The sequence below is a fragment of the Tinamus guttatus genome, unplaced genomic scaffold (assembly GCF_059628265.1).
Source record: "Tinamus guttatus ecotype Peru unplaced genomic scaffold, ASM5962826v1 Tinamus_guttatus_pri_ptg000441l, whole genome shotgun sequence".
Taxonomy (NCBI): Eukaryota; Metazoa; Chordata; class Aves; order Tinamiformes; family Tinamidae; genus Tinamus; species Tinamus guttatus.
In genome coordinates, this window is record NW_028288975.1 from 890,102 (window position 1) to 909,558 (window position 19,457).

The 19,457-nt window shown below is 59.2% G+C and overlaps 1 protein-coding gene across 1 annotated transcript; it reads right to left on the minus strand.

Moving 5' to 3' along the window:
- Positions 1–3,540: 3,540 nt before the first annotated feature.
- On the minus strand, positions 3,541–16,838 carry LOC104572610 (3',5'-cyclic-AMP phosphodiesterase 4B). The gene is made up of 10 exons (XM_088531961.1): positions 16,604–16,838; positions 9,698–9,791; positions 8,089–8,267; positions 7,532–7,630; positions 7,240–7,404; positions 6,760–6,859; positions 5,888–6,042; positions 5,654–5,776; positions 4,896–5,078; positions 3,541–3,948 (listed from the first exon to the last, which is right to left on the minus strand). The coding sequence occupies exons 1-10, from the start codon at positions 16,778–16,780 to the stop codon at positions 3,583–3,585; spliced, it is 1,641 nt and encodes a 546-aa protein (XP_088388087.1). The 5' UTR covers positions 16,781–16,838; the 3' UTR covers positions 3,541–3,582.
- Positions 16,839–19,457: the final 2,619 nt, after the last annotated feature.

Sequence of the window (19,457 nt, forward strand, 5' to 3'; positions counted from 1 at the left end):
AGCCGCTTTGGGGCTGCCCATGGGGATTTGCTAAATAAAGCGCAAATCCACCGGGCTCAGTCCGGGCAGCGGCGGCGCTGAGAAACCCGCAGCGGCGGCAGCGCGGCCGGCGCGTCCCGCGGCCCTCGGCAAGGGCCCAGCGCGCGGGGGCCTCACTGCAGGGAGCCCCGGTACCCCAAGGGCGGCTCACGGGCCAGCTGGGCAAACCAGCGAGCGCTCAACGGGGCAGGCTGAGCGCGTTGGCTCCCGGTACCACGTAGAGAGCAGAGCTGCAGCAAGGAGACCACGAGCCCCGGGGAGAGCCCGGGGATGAGGAAGAGGAGGAGAAGGGAGCCAGGCACAGGAGGGCAGGGGCTGCAGAACCCCCCCCGGCCCCAGCCACTCACCAGCCCCACATGACAGGGCAGCACAGGCCCAAGGCAGCAGCAAACCCAGCTGTGCCCTCTCCCGGCAGCCCCTTTATCCCGGGCCGGGCAGGGCGGGTGGATGAGCCCCAGCTGCGGCAGCCCCTGCCCTGGGTGCCCGGGGCTCTGAGCGCTGCCGCGCAGGGTGCATGCACCACGCACATGATGTGCACACATGCATCGCACCCCGTGTGCGCTTGTACGCGCCCGCTGCACGGGGCAGCGCCTGCGTGCGAGCAGCCGGGTAGCTCTCGTGCTGGGCCAAGGCCTGCAATATTCCCAGTGCGATTTTCCCTCCACCCACCCGGCATGCCGAGCTTAGCAACGTCAGACAGCTCCGAGCTGCCCCAATGTGGCTGCGTGCAGCAAATCTCCGTCCCCAGCAGCGCCCGGGCGGCCCCGGCAGAGCAGGAGCGGGTGGGAATCATCAGCCACTTCCAAGAACAAGGCCCAGGGCCGCTGCGCTTAGGGGAGCGGTTGTGGGTGCCCAATGCCCTGCAGGGAGAAGGGTGCAATAGCTCAAGAAAATATAGCCCCCCCCCATGTCAGGTGAATGGGCAGCTGGAGGAGAATCAGGTGCAGGTGGCACCCGGCACATGGGCAAAGCGCAGCTGCAGGTGCGGGTGAAATAGCCCCTGGGTAAGACAAGGGCCTGGCCTTTGTGCACCCGGCCGGACTCGCTGCTCACCACAACAGCGCGAGGATTTCACTGAGGGGTCTGAGCTGCAGCGGCTCCGGCCGTGCCCGGTGCATCCAGCTGTGCCCGGTGCATCCAGATGTGCATGGGGGCTCCCGCTGTGCCGCCCGTGCAGTGGGTCCTGGCCTCGGCAGAGGGTGCTGTACAGCTGTGCTCCGCGCTGCTCCGCCGGCACAGGGCGAGTGCTGGGCAAACCGGAGCGGCCGGAGGCACCCGCGGCCACTGCGCGGTGCCCGCGGTGCCACCCGAGCTCCCGTGGGAGCCGGGGCCGGTCCCGGGCCTCGTTCCAGCTTCTGTCACCCCGCGCGGGCAGCGCCGCGCACGGCCTCGGCCCCCCTCAGACCCTGCAGTGCGGTCAGCGCAGGCCGGGGCAGCGCCACGTGCGGTGTCAGATCCTGTTTCCCTTGGGGAGCTGTGGGATGAGCAGCTCCCGAAGCCGGAGCAGCTCCCGGACACGGCTGCTTTGGAAAGATAAATGCCCGTGGCAGGGCACGACTTTCCCCCAGCGTGCGGAGGGGAAGCAGTGCCCGGGGCAGCCTGCGTGCCCACACACCGGCACCGCACACGCTGGGGTGCTGCACGGTGCTCGGCAGCACGGCGCACGCTGTCACCGTGCCACCCCTGCACCAGGGTTTGCAACGCAGCCGCGGCGGCTGCGGGGGGAAGTGGGACAGGGCTGTGACGCTGCTGCTGCTGCAGCAGCCCCGAGGGAGCTGCCGCCTGCCAGAAATGGGTCGTTGAGAGGAAAAAAACTAAAATGCATGAAGGGATGGGGGGAGAGGGAGCAATGCTCACCAGCGATGCACGCACCCGATGTATGCACCTGATGCACGCAACCATTGCACGTATCCGATGCACACACTCGATGCACACCCCAATGCATGCACCCGATGCACAAACACGATGCACAAACCCGATGCACGTACCCGATGCACACACTCGATGCACACCCGCAATGCGCACCCGCAATGCACACCCCCGATGCACAAACGCAATGCACACACTCAATGAGCACTGTGTGCCCTGCACTGGCAGCGCCGCGGTGCGCGTGGGCGGCAGAGGGGCACTGGGCACTGCGCTTTCAAGTGGCTTCGCTGGCAGCCGGCGGGTCCCTGGGACGCCGGGCTCGCTCCGGGCCTCACTCCGGGCCAGCGCCCTGGGCACCATCGTTCCAAATTACAGGAGAGGCTCAGCTGCCCCCCTGCCCCTGCTCCCTTCCCCGTCCCCTCTGCTCTCCCGCTGCTCCCAAGGCTGCCCCACACGCAGAGCCCGGAGCCTCACGCAGGGTCATGCTTTTGTTTATTCACTTCATATAAAAATCTCTTAAGAATGCATCTGAGCACAATATATAATACTATAACATACGTCGTGTGAAACTTCTGGAAACAATAAAATAACCACCTGGAACAACGCAGTGTTCGACAGACATACAAACCCACCGATCATGCACGACTGTGCTACTGCCATCAGCTAGGTAGTCACGAGTTGGACCAAAAGCTGGGAACGCATTGTACAGACTGCGGGTGACACCGGCGGCCAACAAGCCTCGTCGGGAGCAGTTTCACAGCACGGGTAATACATGGGTTCACATTTTTGCCGCAGGATTCACATTGGGTTGCTCGGCCATCGGGACGCGACGCTGGGAGCCGGCCGGTCTCTCCTCCGTTTTTCCACGGAGGCTTCCGAGCGCCCGGCCCGGGGTCCGTATGTCTCCTCCGCTACGTTCAGGTTCGTTTATTTTAGGCAATACAAAAGGGTACGAGAAAAAAAGGCAACTCTTATTCCGAGTCTTCTACCCAATTAACATCACCGCTGACGGGCGAGGTTAATTCATATAAATTAATAACTTACAAAACATTACAGTATGTACATTACGTAATAAATACACTGTTATAAACAGTACTGGAGGTGTCAGAGCTCAAGGCAGTGCAGGAGAAGGACGGTGGACCTAGACCTAGGGGAGGTGAACGGCAGGCGGGAGAAACACAGATATCGGAGCGTGCAGCTTGCAGGGAGGCGCGGAGCCCGCGGGCCCGCGCGCCCCGGCCTCCTCCTTGCTCTGCGGAGGCCGTTAACCGCAGCAACGGGCCGGTGCTGCCCGCGAGGAAAAGGAAGACTGCTTCTTTCGACAGGAAGAATCGGGAAAGCATCCGCCAAGGCGGGAACGCGCTCCGGGCCGCTGTCCGTGCTGACCTCCGTGTGGGTGATGGCTCTTGCGGGGGGACAAAGAAGGCACACAGGGCTGCGGGGGCACCTTTCCTACGCCCACGAGGGGCCTCAGTAGTTTCTCCCAGTGCGAGGGGCGGCTCCGCGCGCGGAGCCTCTCTGCGGGCGCCGCTCGGAGCCGAGGCCGCCCCGTTCCTGAGCGAGGGCTGGCGGCGCCGGCCCGGCCCCGACTGCAGCCTCGAGACGCGGGGAGGCTCTCGCAGGCGGCCGGCGCGTCGCCGAGCGTTGCAAAGCCACGGGCGCGGGGGCGGCCCCTTATGTGTCCACGGGGGACGTGTCCTCCGTCACGATCTCGATGCCGGCCTCCCTCGGAGGCTCCTCCTGCCCCGCGCCGGCCACGCGGAGGCCGGCGGCGCTGCTGAAGAAGCCGCCGCTCTCGGCCTCCTTCTCCGGCCCGTCCGAATCCTCCTCCTCCAGCGTGAGCTCGAACTGGAACTTCTCCATGAGGCCCTGGCAGTCGCGGCCGCGCTCCTCAAGCGGCGGCGAGGGGCTCTGCGGGATCATGCTCTGGTACCAGTTCCGGTTGTCCTCCAGCGTGTCCAGGATGTCCTGTGCGTCGGGCTGCACCAGGTCGGCCCACGTCTCCCACAGCGGGTGCACGATGTAGTCGATGAAACCCACCTGCGGAGCACAGCGGCACGCGGCGTCAGCGTGACCCTCTCAGGAAACTTCCACTCTTTTGGCATGGCAAAAAAAAATGCTATTCCAAAAAAATGCTTTCTGGGAGGAAGGATGGTGAACTAGGGAATTCACCTAAGCCTGGCCAAAGGATTCGCTTCTTGTTCACTTACCAAATAAAACATTCGTTTTTTTCCAGCAAAGTCACCAGGAGTGAATAATTTTGAAACCACTTGGCTTAGCCCAAGAGGACATTTGGAAATAATCATCATCAATTTGGTTACTTATTCAAGATGAAAAACCTCTCTGATGACTTGTTGAGGTCATTAAAAAACGACGACCAAGGCACCATCACCCAAAGGCTGGGATGTGCCTGGGCAAACACGGGTCCCTGGCTCCACCACGGCCTTCCCAGGGGAAATGCCAGGGCTTGGGCCACATGGGCCAGAGCAAACCTGGCCTTGAACGTCCCAGCTGTGAATGAGACAGAACTGGGGCGGGCCAGCCAATGCTCCCAAACCAAGGAATGGCGAAGGGAGGGAATGCCTAAGGGAAGGGAAACGGAAAGGGAAAGGGAGCTCCGCTCTGCTCTGTGGCTGGATGTTCCAGCAAGCTTTGGGAGCTGCTAATTCAGTGCCACGGGGGATGCAGAATGTCACCTCTCGAGCCCAGGAAGGAGAGGAAAGCAACTCGCCCTGGAAACGGGGACACGAACAAGGCAGGACAAACTCACACTTGGAAAGGAGGGGAAGCCACGGGGTAAACAGAGGAGTCTGAATAGCCCAGTGAGAGCTGATGAGCTTTGGGCACAGCTGGATGTCAGGGTCAATCAGAGCCAGCCCTCTGAGCTGGCTCCTTGCCTAATTGCATCAGGGAAAACAGATGAATTTTGTCTCTGTTTTAAAAACACAAACTTAGGGCACAGAAAAATGCAGCTGAAGGCCAATTACCTGTGATTTTTCCACGGATGCCGTGTGCTTGTCACACATGGGGCTGATTTCCATTCCCCTTTCTCGCTCCTTGTCTCCCTGCTGGAAGAACTCCTCCATGATCCTGTCTGTCCACTGCCGGTACAGTTCCAGAGACTTGGTGGGATTACTCAGGTCTGCACAATGTACCATATTTCGGAGAACCTGCAATTGCGTTGATCAGAAAAGTCATAAAATTAAATGGCGAAAGAGGGCGATTTCAGGCTGCATGCACTTGCTTACTTCTATAAAAATATTAATATTATAAAATAATATCCCTTTCCAGATATGAGACCAGCCCCTAAAGTCTGCTTTAATAGTAAATTCTGTGCCGTATTTTGTTCAGACTACTCAATACCTAACACGCGCGGCGTTGGACTAATTACATCACATGGTTTTGTGCTTGAATGCAGGTGCTTCCCACCATTCAAAATTTATTTTCCTGTTCTCATATGGTTAAACACTCCTACTTTATTAAATGAGTAATATCCCTTCCACACAAATAACATCTGCCTGATTAACTGTGGCTGGAAGGATGCAGACAGCCATGGAGTGACCTGTTTTATCATCATCATCAGTTTTAAATAAAGACGCCAAGAGGTTTTGCTATGAGCTTGTTGTTAGGAGCTGCCCATCAGATGGGGAAAGGATCAGGATAAGGCTCACGCTACTAAGCGAGCAGCTCTCTCCTGTACCACGCTGCCGTTTCTGTGAGTGAAGAACTGGATTATATGGAGCACCTGTATCCTGTCGGTGTAGTTATCCAGCAGCAGCACCCCCGAGCTCGTCACCTTCTTCGTTTCCACCATGGTCTTCAGGTCAGCCAGCAGGCTCATGTGCTTGGACATATCTGTTGCCAGTACCTTTGCAGAAGGGAAAACATGACCTTAAGTAGAGGCGGACACAGAAGGGAGCCAGGTTTTTGGTTAAGAGGAGTGGATCATGCGGGTGAGAGCACGGGGCGTAACGCGCACCATGTCGATGACCATCTTGCGCAGGGTCTGCCGCTGCTTCTTGGTGAGGTTCTGGAAGATGTCGCAGTGCTCCTCCTGGAGCAGTTTGAAGCCCACGGCCAGATGGTGGTTCTCCAAGACAGACTCATCGTTGTACATCAGGGCGAGCTCCGAATCTAGCAAAGACACATAAATATGAGACTGGACTATGGGAAATGTGGCTTTGAGCAGGAGCCTCAGATGGCTACCGATGCGTTTGTCCCAACACAGTGAACCAGGGCAAGGTTTTTTCTTTGGGCCGTGTCAAGAGCATGTGGTTTTCTAATCTGAGCACATATGTATACAATATAAACAGTCCTTTGCTCAGTTCTATTGAACAAAATACTACTCAGTTTACTTAGTTACAAGCTTCAAAATCACTGACAACAGAAAGCATGAAGCCTACAAAGATGCTTTCCAACACAGAACAATACCCATATTTTGGAATCAAGATATGTGCTCAGCCCGTTGCAGAGCAACACACAATATTTAGAGGTATCGTTGTCAATAGCAATAGAAACAGAAAATACATCCTGCATTATCTGTCTATTATTAATGATAAAACTTCCAGGACTGGAAGGCTTATTATGCATAGGCAAGGAATAATATCCACAGGCTTCAAGGTGACTTTGCAAACTGTACTGCTATGCCTTCCTGTGTTTTGTTAGGAATTTCATTTTAATTGCTTCTTCATTTCAAAATGTGTAATCATTTCAAAATGTGTAGCTAGTTTACTGCATAATATTTTGAGAAAGAAATACAGGCTGAAAGTCATTTTTAGTGACCTCACTGTAATGGAAAATGTGTGCCAGGTTTGTAGATGAAGTTATTGTTGTATCTGAAGCTGAACTCACTTGTATTAATTAGAAATTGATTGGAGACACCAGGGTGATCCACATCATGAATTGCAGCTGCAAAAATCGCAGCAAGGATTTCCAAATCAGTGAAGACAGCCTAGAAAAAAAAGCAGGCATTTGTCAGAAAAGCCCTTGCATGTTATCTCTCAACAGCTTGGGAAGCTGGTTTAGCAAAAACAAACGGTTTGTGCTTTTGAATTAGTTTTCTGAGGACCAAGCAGTTACTCAGAAGCAGAGTCTGCGAGCAGCATGTGCAGATGGGGCAGGGATCAGGGACAAGCTGCTGCTGAAATTCCTTCACAGGGACTTCCAGCACCGCGCTGAGCGCGCACAGAGCAGGCAGCCTGCGGCATTTCTCATATATCTGAGTGCTACCAGGGACCGACTCAATTTAAGGCTCTTCTTCTGTGCCCACAATATTTTCAAGCAGCCGTGCAAAGCATCCCGCGGGAAGACGCTCCGAGCTGGGCAACTCACGTCCAGGGCAGGGGTGGAGAGCAGCACGTGGGTGGACTGGGCCACGTCGGCTGCGTGCAGGCTGTTGTGGTACGCGACGTCCGAGTGGTAGTGGTCTTCCAAAGTCATCATGTACGTCACGAACGTGTCCGAGGAGATCTTGAACGTTTTCAGCAGGTCCCTCTCCTGCACAGAAATGTTCGAAGTACAGATAGGTCAAATAAGGAGGTGACACTGCCGAAAGCAGCAAAACAGAAAGTAATCTGAAACTGTATAGTGTAGCAGAAAAGCAGGTGGGATCACAAACACTCACCTGGAATATAGCATACATGATGCAGGTGAGGGGCCTGTTGTGGGAATACCTCGCGACGTTAAATATGTTGAGACCCCACTTGTTCAGGTCTTCCAGCTCCTTTTGAGACAACAAGAACAGAAGAGTTGCACTATTTTAACACATGTCCATATTTTGCCAGACGCTTCTGCATTCATCACTTTCAAAAAAGTTGGGAAAAAACAGGCGGGAGCCCTTAATTGTTGGTAATTACCCAAGTGCACAAGGGATAAGTGACACCAGGCACTCCTGAAATGACATCCTGCAAGCAGGGCCCTTTAGCTGTAGGTGTGTTTCCTAATTACTCTCCTTAGCCTTCACTTCGTTTTTGGCCATTTTAGTGACATTTTCTTGAATTGTATATATTTAAGAATATGCCATTAGGGCCTGGTACTATTAACTACAATATGTAATTAGTCACACCCCTGAGGGGATTCTTTACAAGAGGCAGTCGGTCCAGGCAGCCCATTCCCTGCTCCAGGATAACCCCGACTCCTCTCCCCAGCTCCCGCCGCCGGGACCCCAAGGGCCCGTCCTACCTTGGCCAGGTGGTCTTCCTTCTCCGTTTTCACACCGAAGCGGGAAATGCTGGTGTTATTTAAGCTCGAACTGTGCATTAATTTCTTCACTCCACTGATCTGCGTCATGAGCTGCTGCTTTTTCTTCTTCTCCCTGTCCTTCTGCGTGGGCGAAGGGATCTCCACATCGTTCTGCTTGTCTGAGGGGAGAGGGCAAAGGCATCAGCACCCATCAGACACCTCCCAAAAGCCCCCATCGCTGTTGCTGATCCAACAGCTCTGCTTCCATAGGGACCTTCTCCAATTTGGGGGCTGCTCTGAACAAAATTCCATGCGGAGCGGCAGCGCGGCACAGCGAGGAGCCTCCACAGCACCAGGTCTGCCCAACATTAGACACCTCCGTTGCATTTATTAACCATTTCTCTGCAAACCCAATGTACATTTGGGCAACACATCTGCCCCTAGAAAAGCACTCAGTCTATATTTGCAGATTCACCCTACCTACCAGGGCCAAGCTCAGCTCTGTGCTCAGGCTCTCAAAACATCAACCCAACTACAGATCGGTGCCATCGATTTATCAAAGGTTTGCCCTATATAGCACATCCAGCTCCTAAAAAAGCACAGAAAAACACACGATTCCCAGGGCACATCCAAGTCTGAGACAGTGTCTGGGATAGCAGGAACACCAGCGCGGGTCACGCAGGTACCCGGCGGGCAGAGCTCGCGGCCTGCGCCCGCTGCCGCCGCGGTCCCTGCGCCACCGCTCTCCTCCCTCGTCTCCGGGGAGGACGGGAAGAGCCCCAAGCGGCCGAAGCCCTTGGAGGAAGCGGCGACGAGGCGGCAGCAGCCTCGGCGTTTTTGTTCAATGTGCAGCACAACGTAGCACTGCTGCTTGCTAATACAGAAGGCTACATAAAAATGCTAATATAGCTAAATATGCCAATTAAATAACCTCAACTTTTAACTGGCTTTTTGTAATGTTTAATGCAGGCAACTGATGGCTCTCTCTGCTTTCGCCACATAGCGACAAGCGGGCACATATGGGTATCTTCATTTTTCTCCAGGCGTGCTCCAGTCTCTATTAACTCATATTCGTGAGGCTGTGAGTAAGCTGGATGGAGAAGAGGCCCAGTGGATCCCTACAAAGCTGTCACTAATGTTTATGCAGGTTGCTAACACTGGGATGTGCCTAATGATCCTGCGATCCCACTGAAATGCCCCAGGGAAGCAGGACTGGGGCCTTGGCAGAGCGCTGGCATCCCGTGTGTGCAGCACTCCCTGCTGCTGCCACCGGGACACGCGGGAAGGCTCTGCGTAACGCTGCTTTCCTCAAGAAAACAGCCACCAATCCTAAAAACGCAGCATTTTATATTTTTGTAGCAGATGTACTTTGTGAGCGCAGAGAACCCATCCTCAAAACACTGATTCTTAACTCAGCTCGTGCGGGTGAGCGATAGCTGACGACACGGGGAGCGCTCCGCCCGCCCACGACACGCACGTGGAAACGGGCCATCCCCGTGCGCTCGGACAGGCCGAGGGAGGCCTCGTCCCAGCGTCTCGTCCCGCTCCTCGCCGGCGCCGCTGGGAGCGCGGGGCGAAGGCGCGAGGGCAGCGGGGAGGCAGCGCTTACCCAGGAAGGTGTTGGAGATGTACTCGGACACCTGGTTCCCGGAGCGGCTCATCTCGGAGAGGTGGGTCAGCTCCCGGTTCAGCATCCGCTTGAACTGCAGGGGAAGCAGAGAGAGCGCGGGTTGGCGGGGGCTGCAGCACCCAGGAGGGTCTTGGAACAGAGTCAGCAACACGCGGTTAATCCAGACACTACCCAGCACCCTCACGACTAGGTATTTCTGCTCAGTACATTATGCTACAAAATGAATTTCCCTCAAAGATGCATATTAGCTTTCACTGCAGCAAATGAGAAGATCATGTTTCAGGTAATTTAGCTCAACCATCAAAGTCTGGGATTGGCTTAATTCTGCATCCTACAACCTTCTTTTGTTCTCAATTTCAAAACGCAAGTTTGCTCCATTCTGAAGCACGCAAGTAACAAATAACGCAGGACATAACAGAGGAGAAACATGCCGTAAGCCTGAGGACGCGCTCGGGTCATTGCAGCACAGCGCAGGATTTAAGCGTTTTTCCACCCGGATTCCTACAGGACCGAAGCTCCTCATTTCCTCCGCGCACGTCTCCACTGCAGCATCCTGGTCTCCTGCGCGGACGCGCTGCCGCAAGGCAGAGCCACCCGCATGCAGGGGAGCCGCGCGTGCAGCCACCCACCTTGATGTACCCCCAGGACACGCAGAGCAGTGCGTTGGCTTCGGGCATCTTGGAGAGCAGCCTGCGGCGCCGCGCGGGGGGAGAGGCGCCGCGCGCGCCGGCTCCGCGCTCACCGCCAGCCCCGCCGGGGGTTAAGATGGAGGCGGCGCGGGCTCCGGCTCCGGCACATCCCGGCCCCTTCCCGGGGATGCTCCGCGCTGCGGGGCTCCCGCGGGGGGGGTTAAACTGGGTTTTCCCGGGCGCATTCAGCGCGACGGCGCGGGGACAGCTTGCAAGTGCATTGCAAGGGAAAAGGGCTAAGCTAACGAGAGCCTCCGCTCTGAGCAATGTAAATACTGCCCCTGCACGCCAGCAATCGCCACCTTACATCTTGAGCACTTCTGGTAACGTTGCTCATACGGTTACATTCCAGATTCCTGGTTTTTAATGGAAGTGTGGCAGCTCCCTTTGGCAGTGAGTGTGGCCGGGGCCGCAGAGCCCTCCAGCTCTGTCCCCAGGCACCAGGAAGGGCAGCGAGCTGCGGTGCAGCCTCCTCCGCACCCCACGTCCCCAGAGCCCTGTGCAGGGGTGCAGCGACTAATATTAAACAGCCCGCACAGGGCCCGCACATAAAGGACCTTTGCACTCGCACGTCTGATCTTTAAGTTGCAATCAGTCCCACCATCTCCTCTAGGAGCTTTAATGGTACTCTCTTTTCCAGGCTTTTAATCGGCAACCTCTCCTAAAGGCGGTGCAGACCGGGGCAGTGCCAGCAGCAGGCAGGGTGGCCACGGGGCGCCGCGTGCAGCAGCACCCGGGCGTCGTGTCCCTGTCACCGGAGCGCAGGGTTCCTCAGGAGCGGGGCAGTGCCCAGGTGGAGAAGCTGCTGCAGAGGCCCCGGGCAATCTGTTAAACCAGCCGAGCCTCCCCCGGCCTCGAGCCCCTGGTCAAAGAAGCTGCTCAGTGGCTGTCATCGCTCACGGGAGCCGAGGGCGAGCGCGGGATGCACGGGGTGCCGCGAGCCTGCCGGGATGCCGAGGTGCAGCCGGCCCCGCTGCGCTGTGATGGAGGGAATCCCCGCCGTGCCCGGCACAGCATCTGCAGCCCCTGCTGCCGGCCACGCAGCCGGCATCGCCCGCCGCTCCGACACCCCTGCTGCTCCGCGGCTGCAGGAAGCCGCCACGCACAAGGATCCGAGCTCCGACCCGTGTGCGAAAGCAGCTGGGCCCAGCCCTGCTGAGTGAACCGCTCCGGGAAATCCCTCTGGATCCGGAGGGTCATTTCTGGTCTCGCTCATTTCCACGGCGCCCTTCCTAGCGTCACAAGCGGCGGGGGAGGCGGCAGGAATGCTGCTCATACCTGCGCCGGCCGCGGGCAGCGGAGCCCCTCCGGAAACCGCCGAGGCGCCGGAGGGAAATTACTCACGCGTGCAGCAGCGTGTGCAAGAGAGGGTGCCCTTAAACATGATGCTTAAAGAAAAAAATATATTGCCAGTTAAATCAACTTCAGATTGATTTCCAGATACACCTCCGTGCCTGCAGAAAAGTGGAACGGCTGCAGCCAGCTATCAGTCGTTGCAAAAATCAAATGTTTCTGCAGTTCCTCCTAGTTCTTGTTTCCTAAAACAATATAAAACTATTTTTAATGAGATACAAACTACTATTTGTTTTCTGTTTCTGCTTGTTTTTCCTTCAGCTTCTTTTTTAAACCAAAAAGTAAACACAAGGTTATGAAATCTCCAATTTCACATCAAAGGAGACTTGATTTATATATAGGTTCAAAGGAAGACTTTAAAGGAGGAGCATCATGACCAACTTGTTGGCCTTATGCTATTAGAATAATTTAAAAATCCACAAAGTAAATGTTGATAAATAAATAGCACGTTGCCATAAATCAGCGTGTGGCTGCACATGAAAGCAGAGCTGTCTATCTGATGGGGTGGGAGGATATATATATTATATATATATTTTACCAGGGAAGTTTCAGTATTTCACCTGGGAGCGGCAGAAACTCCCTTGGTGGGAGGTATTTGGGCAGCCCAAAGCGCGTTGTGAAACGCAGGGCGAGCTGCGAGCAGGGCGACCGCGACGCTCCCGGTTCCGTAAGAGAAACGTGGAAAGCGGGAATATGCAAATTGTAGTAAAATGCCAGAAAAAAGACATAAGTGCACGGAGCACTGCACCCCTGGGAAGGCCGGGATGCGCCAGGCAGCTCCCGCGCGGCGCCGGCGCCTCCGTCGGGCACCGCCGGGACACACGGACGCTCCTGCGCTCGGCGGAAGCAACGCGCATTGATCGGGGTTAAAATTTCCGCCTTGTTGTTTATGCCCCGGGGGGAAAGGGCGGCAGCGGCGATGACACAACCGGCAGCTGGACGAGTTTCAGCTTCCTCGGAAGGTTTGGTCCAGGCTTCCTCAGAAATACCCTCCTCGGACGTAAGACGCGGCCGCGCTGCGCCAGGCGAGCGCGCCCGGTGCCCGCGGCGCATCCCGAGCTTCCGCGGCCCGGCCGGCGCCCGGAAAGGCGGGCGAGCGGGAAGCGCGTCCAGCCTGTCCTGGAGGAGCAGCGCAATTAACAAGGCCATCTCGTTAAATGTGCGAAGCGGCAATTTAAATTTAATTTAAATTTGCATCAGGCTCCGCAGTCATCGCTTAGGCAAATCCAGCAGGGGTTTTACCCAAGTCGGAAAACAGGCTTTGGAAAATTCAAACAACTCCGTGCCCTGAAATGACTTCTCGGAGACGGTCAGGAGGGAAACTCTGGCAGCTCCTGCTTGGCACAGTGGGTTTCCTCCCGGAGCGCAGGCTACGGAGTCGCTCTCCCCGTGCAAAATCCAGGGGCTGTTTGTGCTGGAGTGAACACGACCCCAGCACCGAGCCCCAGGAATGCACTGATTAATGTAAATGCGTTCCCAGGAGAAACCCGTCATGCAGACAGGCAGGCAGCTCTGCGGACGGTCGTTTCCTGCCCGTAAACCCTCCTGCCCTTACAGTGAGGAGCCTTTCAGCAGCACGTCCCAGTCTGCAAGCCTGGGTCGGCATGGGGCTGCCCCGGGAATCACATCCTGCCTTTTCCAGGATGAGCCAGCAGCCCCCGCCGCGGTGCCGAGCGCAGCCCCCGGGCTCCCCGTGTCCCGCCGAGTCTCCCGGCCGCGCGTTCCCGCCTGCCTCCCGCTAGGATTCACGGGGAAGCTGCCCCCGAGCTGCGTTTGCCGAGGTCCCACCCTGCGGGCTCCCACGTCCTGGTCTGAGAACGCAGCGCTCGGCAGGTGCCGGCGTCGCGTCTGAGGGACAACTCGACCCCGCGCCAGCGCGTGCCCATGCGGGGCCGCCCGCCCGCCCGCCACCGGGGCCGCCGGGAAGCTCCGCAGCGCCTCGGTGCCCGGCGAGCCCCGGGGCCAGGGAGCTTGCTCGGAGCGGGAGCAAGCACAGCGCCTCCGGAACAGACCCGGCTCCTCACGATGGTGACTGTGTCCCAGGACACTCATGAGCTCCGAGGGTGTCCACAAGCCATGGCCACTTCCCAGCTCGGTGTGCACCATGGCTAGAGCACTGCAGGGCGCCTGCAGCAACCTCGACGCGGGCACCGCGGAGCAGGCTCCGAGCGCGGCGAGCTTGCCAGAGACTCCGCTCCGAGCGTTTGTCCCGCTCCGTGGCGGGGAATCCCGCTGGGCGCGGGGCCACATGCCGTGATTCATCGCGGCTGCGCCCGGCTCGGGAAGCCCCGGCCCTGGGTGGGCGGCGGGGCCCGGCCGGCTGCGGGGCCCCTCGGGCACCGGGCCGTGTGCGGCTCCGCGCCGGCTGCTTCGGAGCGGAAGCTCCGGCTAAACATCCCGTCCGGAGCGCGGAGCCGTGGGGCGCCGGCACGCAGCGCGCTGGCACGCGGCCCCGCCACCGTTTACACTAGTGTCCGCGTGCTCATCCGGCGCCATGGCCCGTGGCGAGGAGCGGCCACGCGCCACCCGTGCCCGCTGCGATGGCCGCGACGCCGCTCACGGCTGCGTGTGCGAGCGGCGACGCACGGGGCAGGGAGGGTCCGTGCTGGGCAGCGCGGCCGGACGGCAGCGCCCGAGGGCACGGAGGCCACCAGGCTGGTGCTGCAGGGGACGCTGGGCTCGGAGCGGAGCACAGGCGAGACAGGCTGCACAAAGCCCCAGGTCACGCCGGTGACAAGGCCGTGACAAGGCAGCGCTCATGGCTCGGACACAGCCGCGCTACGTGGGGTCTGCACCGCGGGCTGCACGTGACGGAGGCTGAGAAATAAAACCTCCTCTCCACTCCAATCCTAGGATCTTAAAGCCGCATAAAGTCTCCGAGCTGCCAAGACTGGTGTTCCCGCAGGGAAAACGCTCGCCCCTCTTTACTACTCAGGGGGTGGTTGTGGCTGGCAGAGCCGGGGGCTGCGCCGGTCCCGGAGCTGAGCGGGTCCGGGCACGGAGGCTGCGGGTGGCTCCTCGTGCCACCGGCCGGGGTGGGGGCGTCCCGCAGGGGGGTCCTCTTCACGCGCAGGGATGGAGCCCACGGGCACCCCCTCCTGCCCGCAGGAGCAGGGAGGCCCCTGGCCTCGCTGCGAGCAGCTCGCCTCGCAGGACGCCCGTACGCACGTGCGCGAACGGCCCTTTCCCGAAAGGTGCCAGCGCGCGGCCGGGCCGTGCGGCACGCGGCGCTTCCCCGCGGGCGCGGGAGTTCTGGGAAGCGCCCCCGGCCGCGCCGGCCGCCCTCTCCGCCTGCTGTTGTTGCAACTCTGGATTTTCTAAACTACGTCTGTCAGGAAGGAGACAGGAAATTCGAGTCACACTTGCAACAGCTGTGCCATGCCTACTATCAGCCTCCAGTGACGTAGGTTGGCCGCAGCGGCGCGGGGCCAGCGGCTCAGCAATAGCAGAGGTCAGGAGATAGGTCGCTGTTTATTCGGCTCTTGCGCGCGGGGCCGTGCTGAGCCTATTTGCTTTCTTCCTATCTATCCTGTTTCTCCTTCCGTTCCTCTCGCGCGGCGCGGAGCCCCAGCATCCTGTTTTGAAAACAGGCGGCCGCTCGGCTGCTCGCCGCGGCGGAGCCGCGCGCCGGGGCCGCCCGCTGCCTCGGGGACGTCAGGGTGGAAAATGTGACAAAGGGGCGAGTGCTCCGGAGCGCGTCCCGGCGCGCGCGCTTCCCGCTGAACCGCTCGGCCACCGCGGGGCTCTCTTGGAACGGCAAGCCCCGGCTCATCCGTGGCGGCATTTGGCGCGGGAAAGCACTGCGGGACGTGGCGGCAGCTCGTGCTGCTCTCCCGGGGATGAAATAGGTCCCTGGAAGCCACCCAGAACTGGCAGCACTGCAGGGAGGGGGCTGAAGGCGGCACCGCGCCGGGGCTGCGAGGTGCAGGGGTTCCGTGCGGGAGCAACACGGCTCCTCACCGCTGCGGAGGCCGCTGAGCCCCCCAGGTCCAGCCAGGGCACGCGGTGACACAGAGCTGTCCCCAAAGCAGGGACGTTACCGCCCGTGTTACGGTGCTGCTCCTCCTGCAGCCTCCTGCCCTCAGACACAGCAGAATTCCCCTCTTGGAAGCTCTGTCTATAAAACTTTTATTGCTTCCTCTGCCCCAGGCCGCCGTGGCCATCGCCGACAGGGAGGGAAGTGGGGCCGGCACGGGACTCGTCTGCTTAACTTATTCCACAAAATCACTTTATGAGGCATCATTTCTGCCCACAGCAACTTGCAGAGCCTGGCGGCTGCGCAGCACCGCAGGGCCGGGCAGTGGGGACGGGGGCCGCGGCAGCTCCTTGGCCCTGGGGGCTCCTGCTGCTCCGGGGGCTCCTCTCGCCCATCGCCGCCCGCCTGGGCCCCCTCCCACCGCGCACCAGGGCAAGCAGGGGGCCGGGCGCCCCTCACCGCGCACAGGGCAGCGCGTCGGGGCAAGGACGTGGGCCGGAGGGGAGAGTCAGACACGAGGGGAGAGTCAAAAGAGAGGGGAGAGTCAAAAGAGAGGGGAGAGTCAAAAGAGAGGGGAGAGTCAAACACGAGGGGAGAGTCAAACACGAGGGGAGAGTCAAACACGAGGGGAGAGTCAAAAGAGAGGGGAGAGTCAAAAGAGAGGGGAGAGTCAAAAGAGAGGGGAGAGTCAAAAGAGAGGGGAGAGTCAAAAGAGAGGGGAGAGTCAAACACGAGGGGAGAGTCAAACATGAGGGGAGAGTCAAACATGAGGGGAGAGTCAAAGGCGAGGGGAGAGTCAAAGGCGAGGGAAAGCCAAACTCCTCTCTCCTCGGAGGGGGCGCGGGGGTCCCACCGCCGCGCTCTCACCTTGTTGGAGGCCATCTCGCTGACGGAGCGGTACGTCTGGATGGTCTCCAGCTGGTCCAGGCACCAGTCGAGCTCCTCCAGCGTCTCCATGGCCAGCTTCTGGTAGGGCTCCTCTGCCAAGAGGCGCGCGGACATGCGGCCCCGCTGCGGCCCCTGCCCGCCGCGCCGCTGCCCCATCCCCGCCGCGACGCTCCGCGCTGCTCCGCGCGACTCCCGCGCCCGCCGCGGCCCGGACCGCCCCGCTCCGCCCGCACCGCCCCGAACCGCCCGCACCGCCCCGAACCGCCCCGTGACGGCCCCGGCGGGGCGGCCGCGCCCGGCCCGGCCCCCGCCCCGCGGGGCGGTCCCGGTCCCGGTCCCGGTCCCGGCCCGGCGCCGCCCGCTCCCCCAGCCCGAGAGCCCCGCTGGGCCCCGCTCCTCCTCCTGCGCCCACCCTGTGCCCTGTCCCCGCCACTCCGGCCCCTCCACGGCCCTGCTCTCCACCATGTCCCCGCTCCCGGCCCACCTTGTCCCCGTGCCGGCCTCGCCAGCCCCCCAAGGCCCCGGTGCGCTCGCCCGCGGGCCCAGCCCGCGCTGGTCCCCAGCCCCGCCAGCTCGCCACCTCGCCCGCCCAGAAGGGCAACGCGCTCTTGAGCGGGCTCGCCGTAAAAGCAAAGCTTTACATAAGCGGATACAGTGAATCATAAAAATCTCCCTATGAACGCAACCGCTTCGCGCAGTGCCGGCGTGACACGCGCCTAACCCGTAAACCTCAGCGCGCGGCCTCGCGTTTCGGCCGGCGCCGGCCTCACGGGTGGCCGTGACACCGGGCTGGGCTCGCGCGGACACGTTCCGCGCGGCGGACACACGTGCGCCCGCGCCGGCTCCTCTGCCCGTGCCCATGCACTGCCAGACCCGCTGCCCGCAGAGCCGGGAAGGCCCGCAGCGAGGCTCGCAGAGCCCCCGTTTTCCTTGCACTCATGCTGTCACCTCGCTCCGCATGCGAACGGGCTGAGCTGGAAGGGCTCGGGTGCCTTCCAATCAAAAATGTTTGTATTTCCTGGTAAGATTAACACAGCCACGATCATTACTTTAGGAACAGGAATAAAACAGCGAGTCCGACAAGCTGAGCGGGAGCTCAGCACGTGTTGGAGTAACTGACCGCGACGCAGCGCTACGAGGCCGGTGCACAACGACAGCGCTGTGCTGGGCCACCGCTGCCTCTTGGGCACAGCGGGGCCGCCCGAACGGCACCCGCCAGCGCCGCGGCTGCTGCAGGCTCGTGCGCTCCGCGCGAGCGGGAGGCTGCGGACGGTCGGATACGGCACTGACAGCGGGAGCAGAAGCCGCGGGTGCTCGGTGCGGTTCAGCAGCACGCCAGGTCCATCCTCCACGCCGCTGCCCTGGCACCCGGTGCTCCTCAGCAGGGCCTGGTCCCGCGAGCGGCACGGCTGGACCTTCCCTTCTCCCCCTTGGGCGCCCGGGGTGAGCAGGAGCGGCGCGGTCCCTTGCTGAGGCAGTTGTCCCGTTCCTGCATGCGATCTGCTGGAAAACCATCTGACGTGGCCCCACTGGATCGCGTTTCAGTTTATATTTGGGCGTTGCATAACCGCGCTCTTACCAGCACGACCGCTTCCACGCGTTGCCGGCACTTCTGACATTTTTTCCAGTGCCATATGCAAAATCACTTCTGGGGTGTACGGAAGAACGCATGAAGGCCAATGGCCAATGCAAGGAGCTTGTTCCAGGTCTGCTCTAGCCTTCGGGCCAGGCTTTGGATGCCCACCGCAACGTGGCCGGCGCTCAGGCCACACTTTGCCGCAGCCCTTTCCAGGGATGCACGTGCCAAGGCTTTGGAAGAAGCACCATGCCCGATACTTTTCACTCTGTGCTTAAACGCAATTCAAACCTATGCAAGGATTTTGCAGGAATTAGATTATTATTTTCCATCTTTTTGATCTTGATGAGATGATTAAATATCTCTTAGTAGAGAAGTGACTTACAAGTCCCTTTTTAGAAGCTTCCTTCCCACTCAGTGACCTGCCCAGGCAACAGTTTCTCACAGGGCGCATTCCTGGCAAACATGGACTCGAGGCTTTTCTCTTCTTCAACATCTGCAAGGCGACGGGTGCTCCTTGCCGTGACCGGCACCGCGTCACGGCCGCCCGCGCCGGCACCGCAGTTTCGCCCTGGACTTACCCGGGCCACAAGCCAAGTTAAGAAACACTTTTTTTTGCAACGAGATCCAAAACTCCCGAGTGAGTTATTCCCTCTGCTGATTCACGCCTGAGTCTCCTCAGTCACTCTAGTCACCCTTATACAAACAGAGACGCAGGATTTCCTGCTTCTGCCCCGAAAGTGGAAAAGCTAAAATGCGTGGCCGAAATGTCAGACTGCAAACAGGCAAGTAGAAACATAGGAGAGAAGCTCCGAAGAATCCAGGAGATGCCAAATAACCGGGTTTCCCATGTTTGCATGTGCTAAGCACAGCGAGACAGGTCCCGCTACCTGCCCTGCGCCGCCACTGCCCCGTCTGGCAGGGGGAAACGCTGAACTCAGCATCTGCAGACACCGGCTCGCTCCAAATCACACACTGATTATACTGGAAAAAGACTTAATCCTCAACTCTGGAAAAAACAAAAGGGAAACAGCAACGCCTAAGGGGTTGTAACTTCAGCCGCAACCATGGGCAGGCAGAAACTCAAAAACAAAAGCTACAAGGCTCCACCAAAAAGGCCTGCTTTTTACGTAGAAACATTCAAAGAGAAACTTCTTACTGTGAAGGTTAAAAAAGTTCAGCTTGCAGTGGTCTTCACCAGTTCTACAGCACATGCTATTCTGCCTGCAAAGCAATTTGTTTCCTGTGCCAGGAAGA

Coding starts and splice junctions, on each gene's coding strand:
- LOC104572610 (XM_088531961.1), bottom strand. CDS start 16,780: ATGGGGCAGCGGCGCGGCGGGCAGGGGCCGCAGCGGGGCCGCATGTCC. Junction 9,792..16,603: donor GCGAGATGGCCTCCAACAAG/GTGAGAGCGCGG, acceptor CTTCCCCTGCAG/TTCAAGCGGATGCTGAACCG. Junction 7,405..7,531: donor TCATGTATGCTATATTCCAG/GTGAGTGTTTGT, acceptor ATTTCTGTGCAG/GAGAGGGACCTGCTGAAAAC.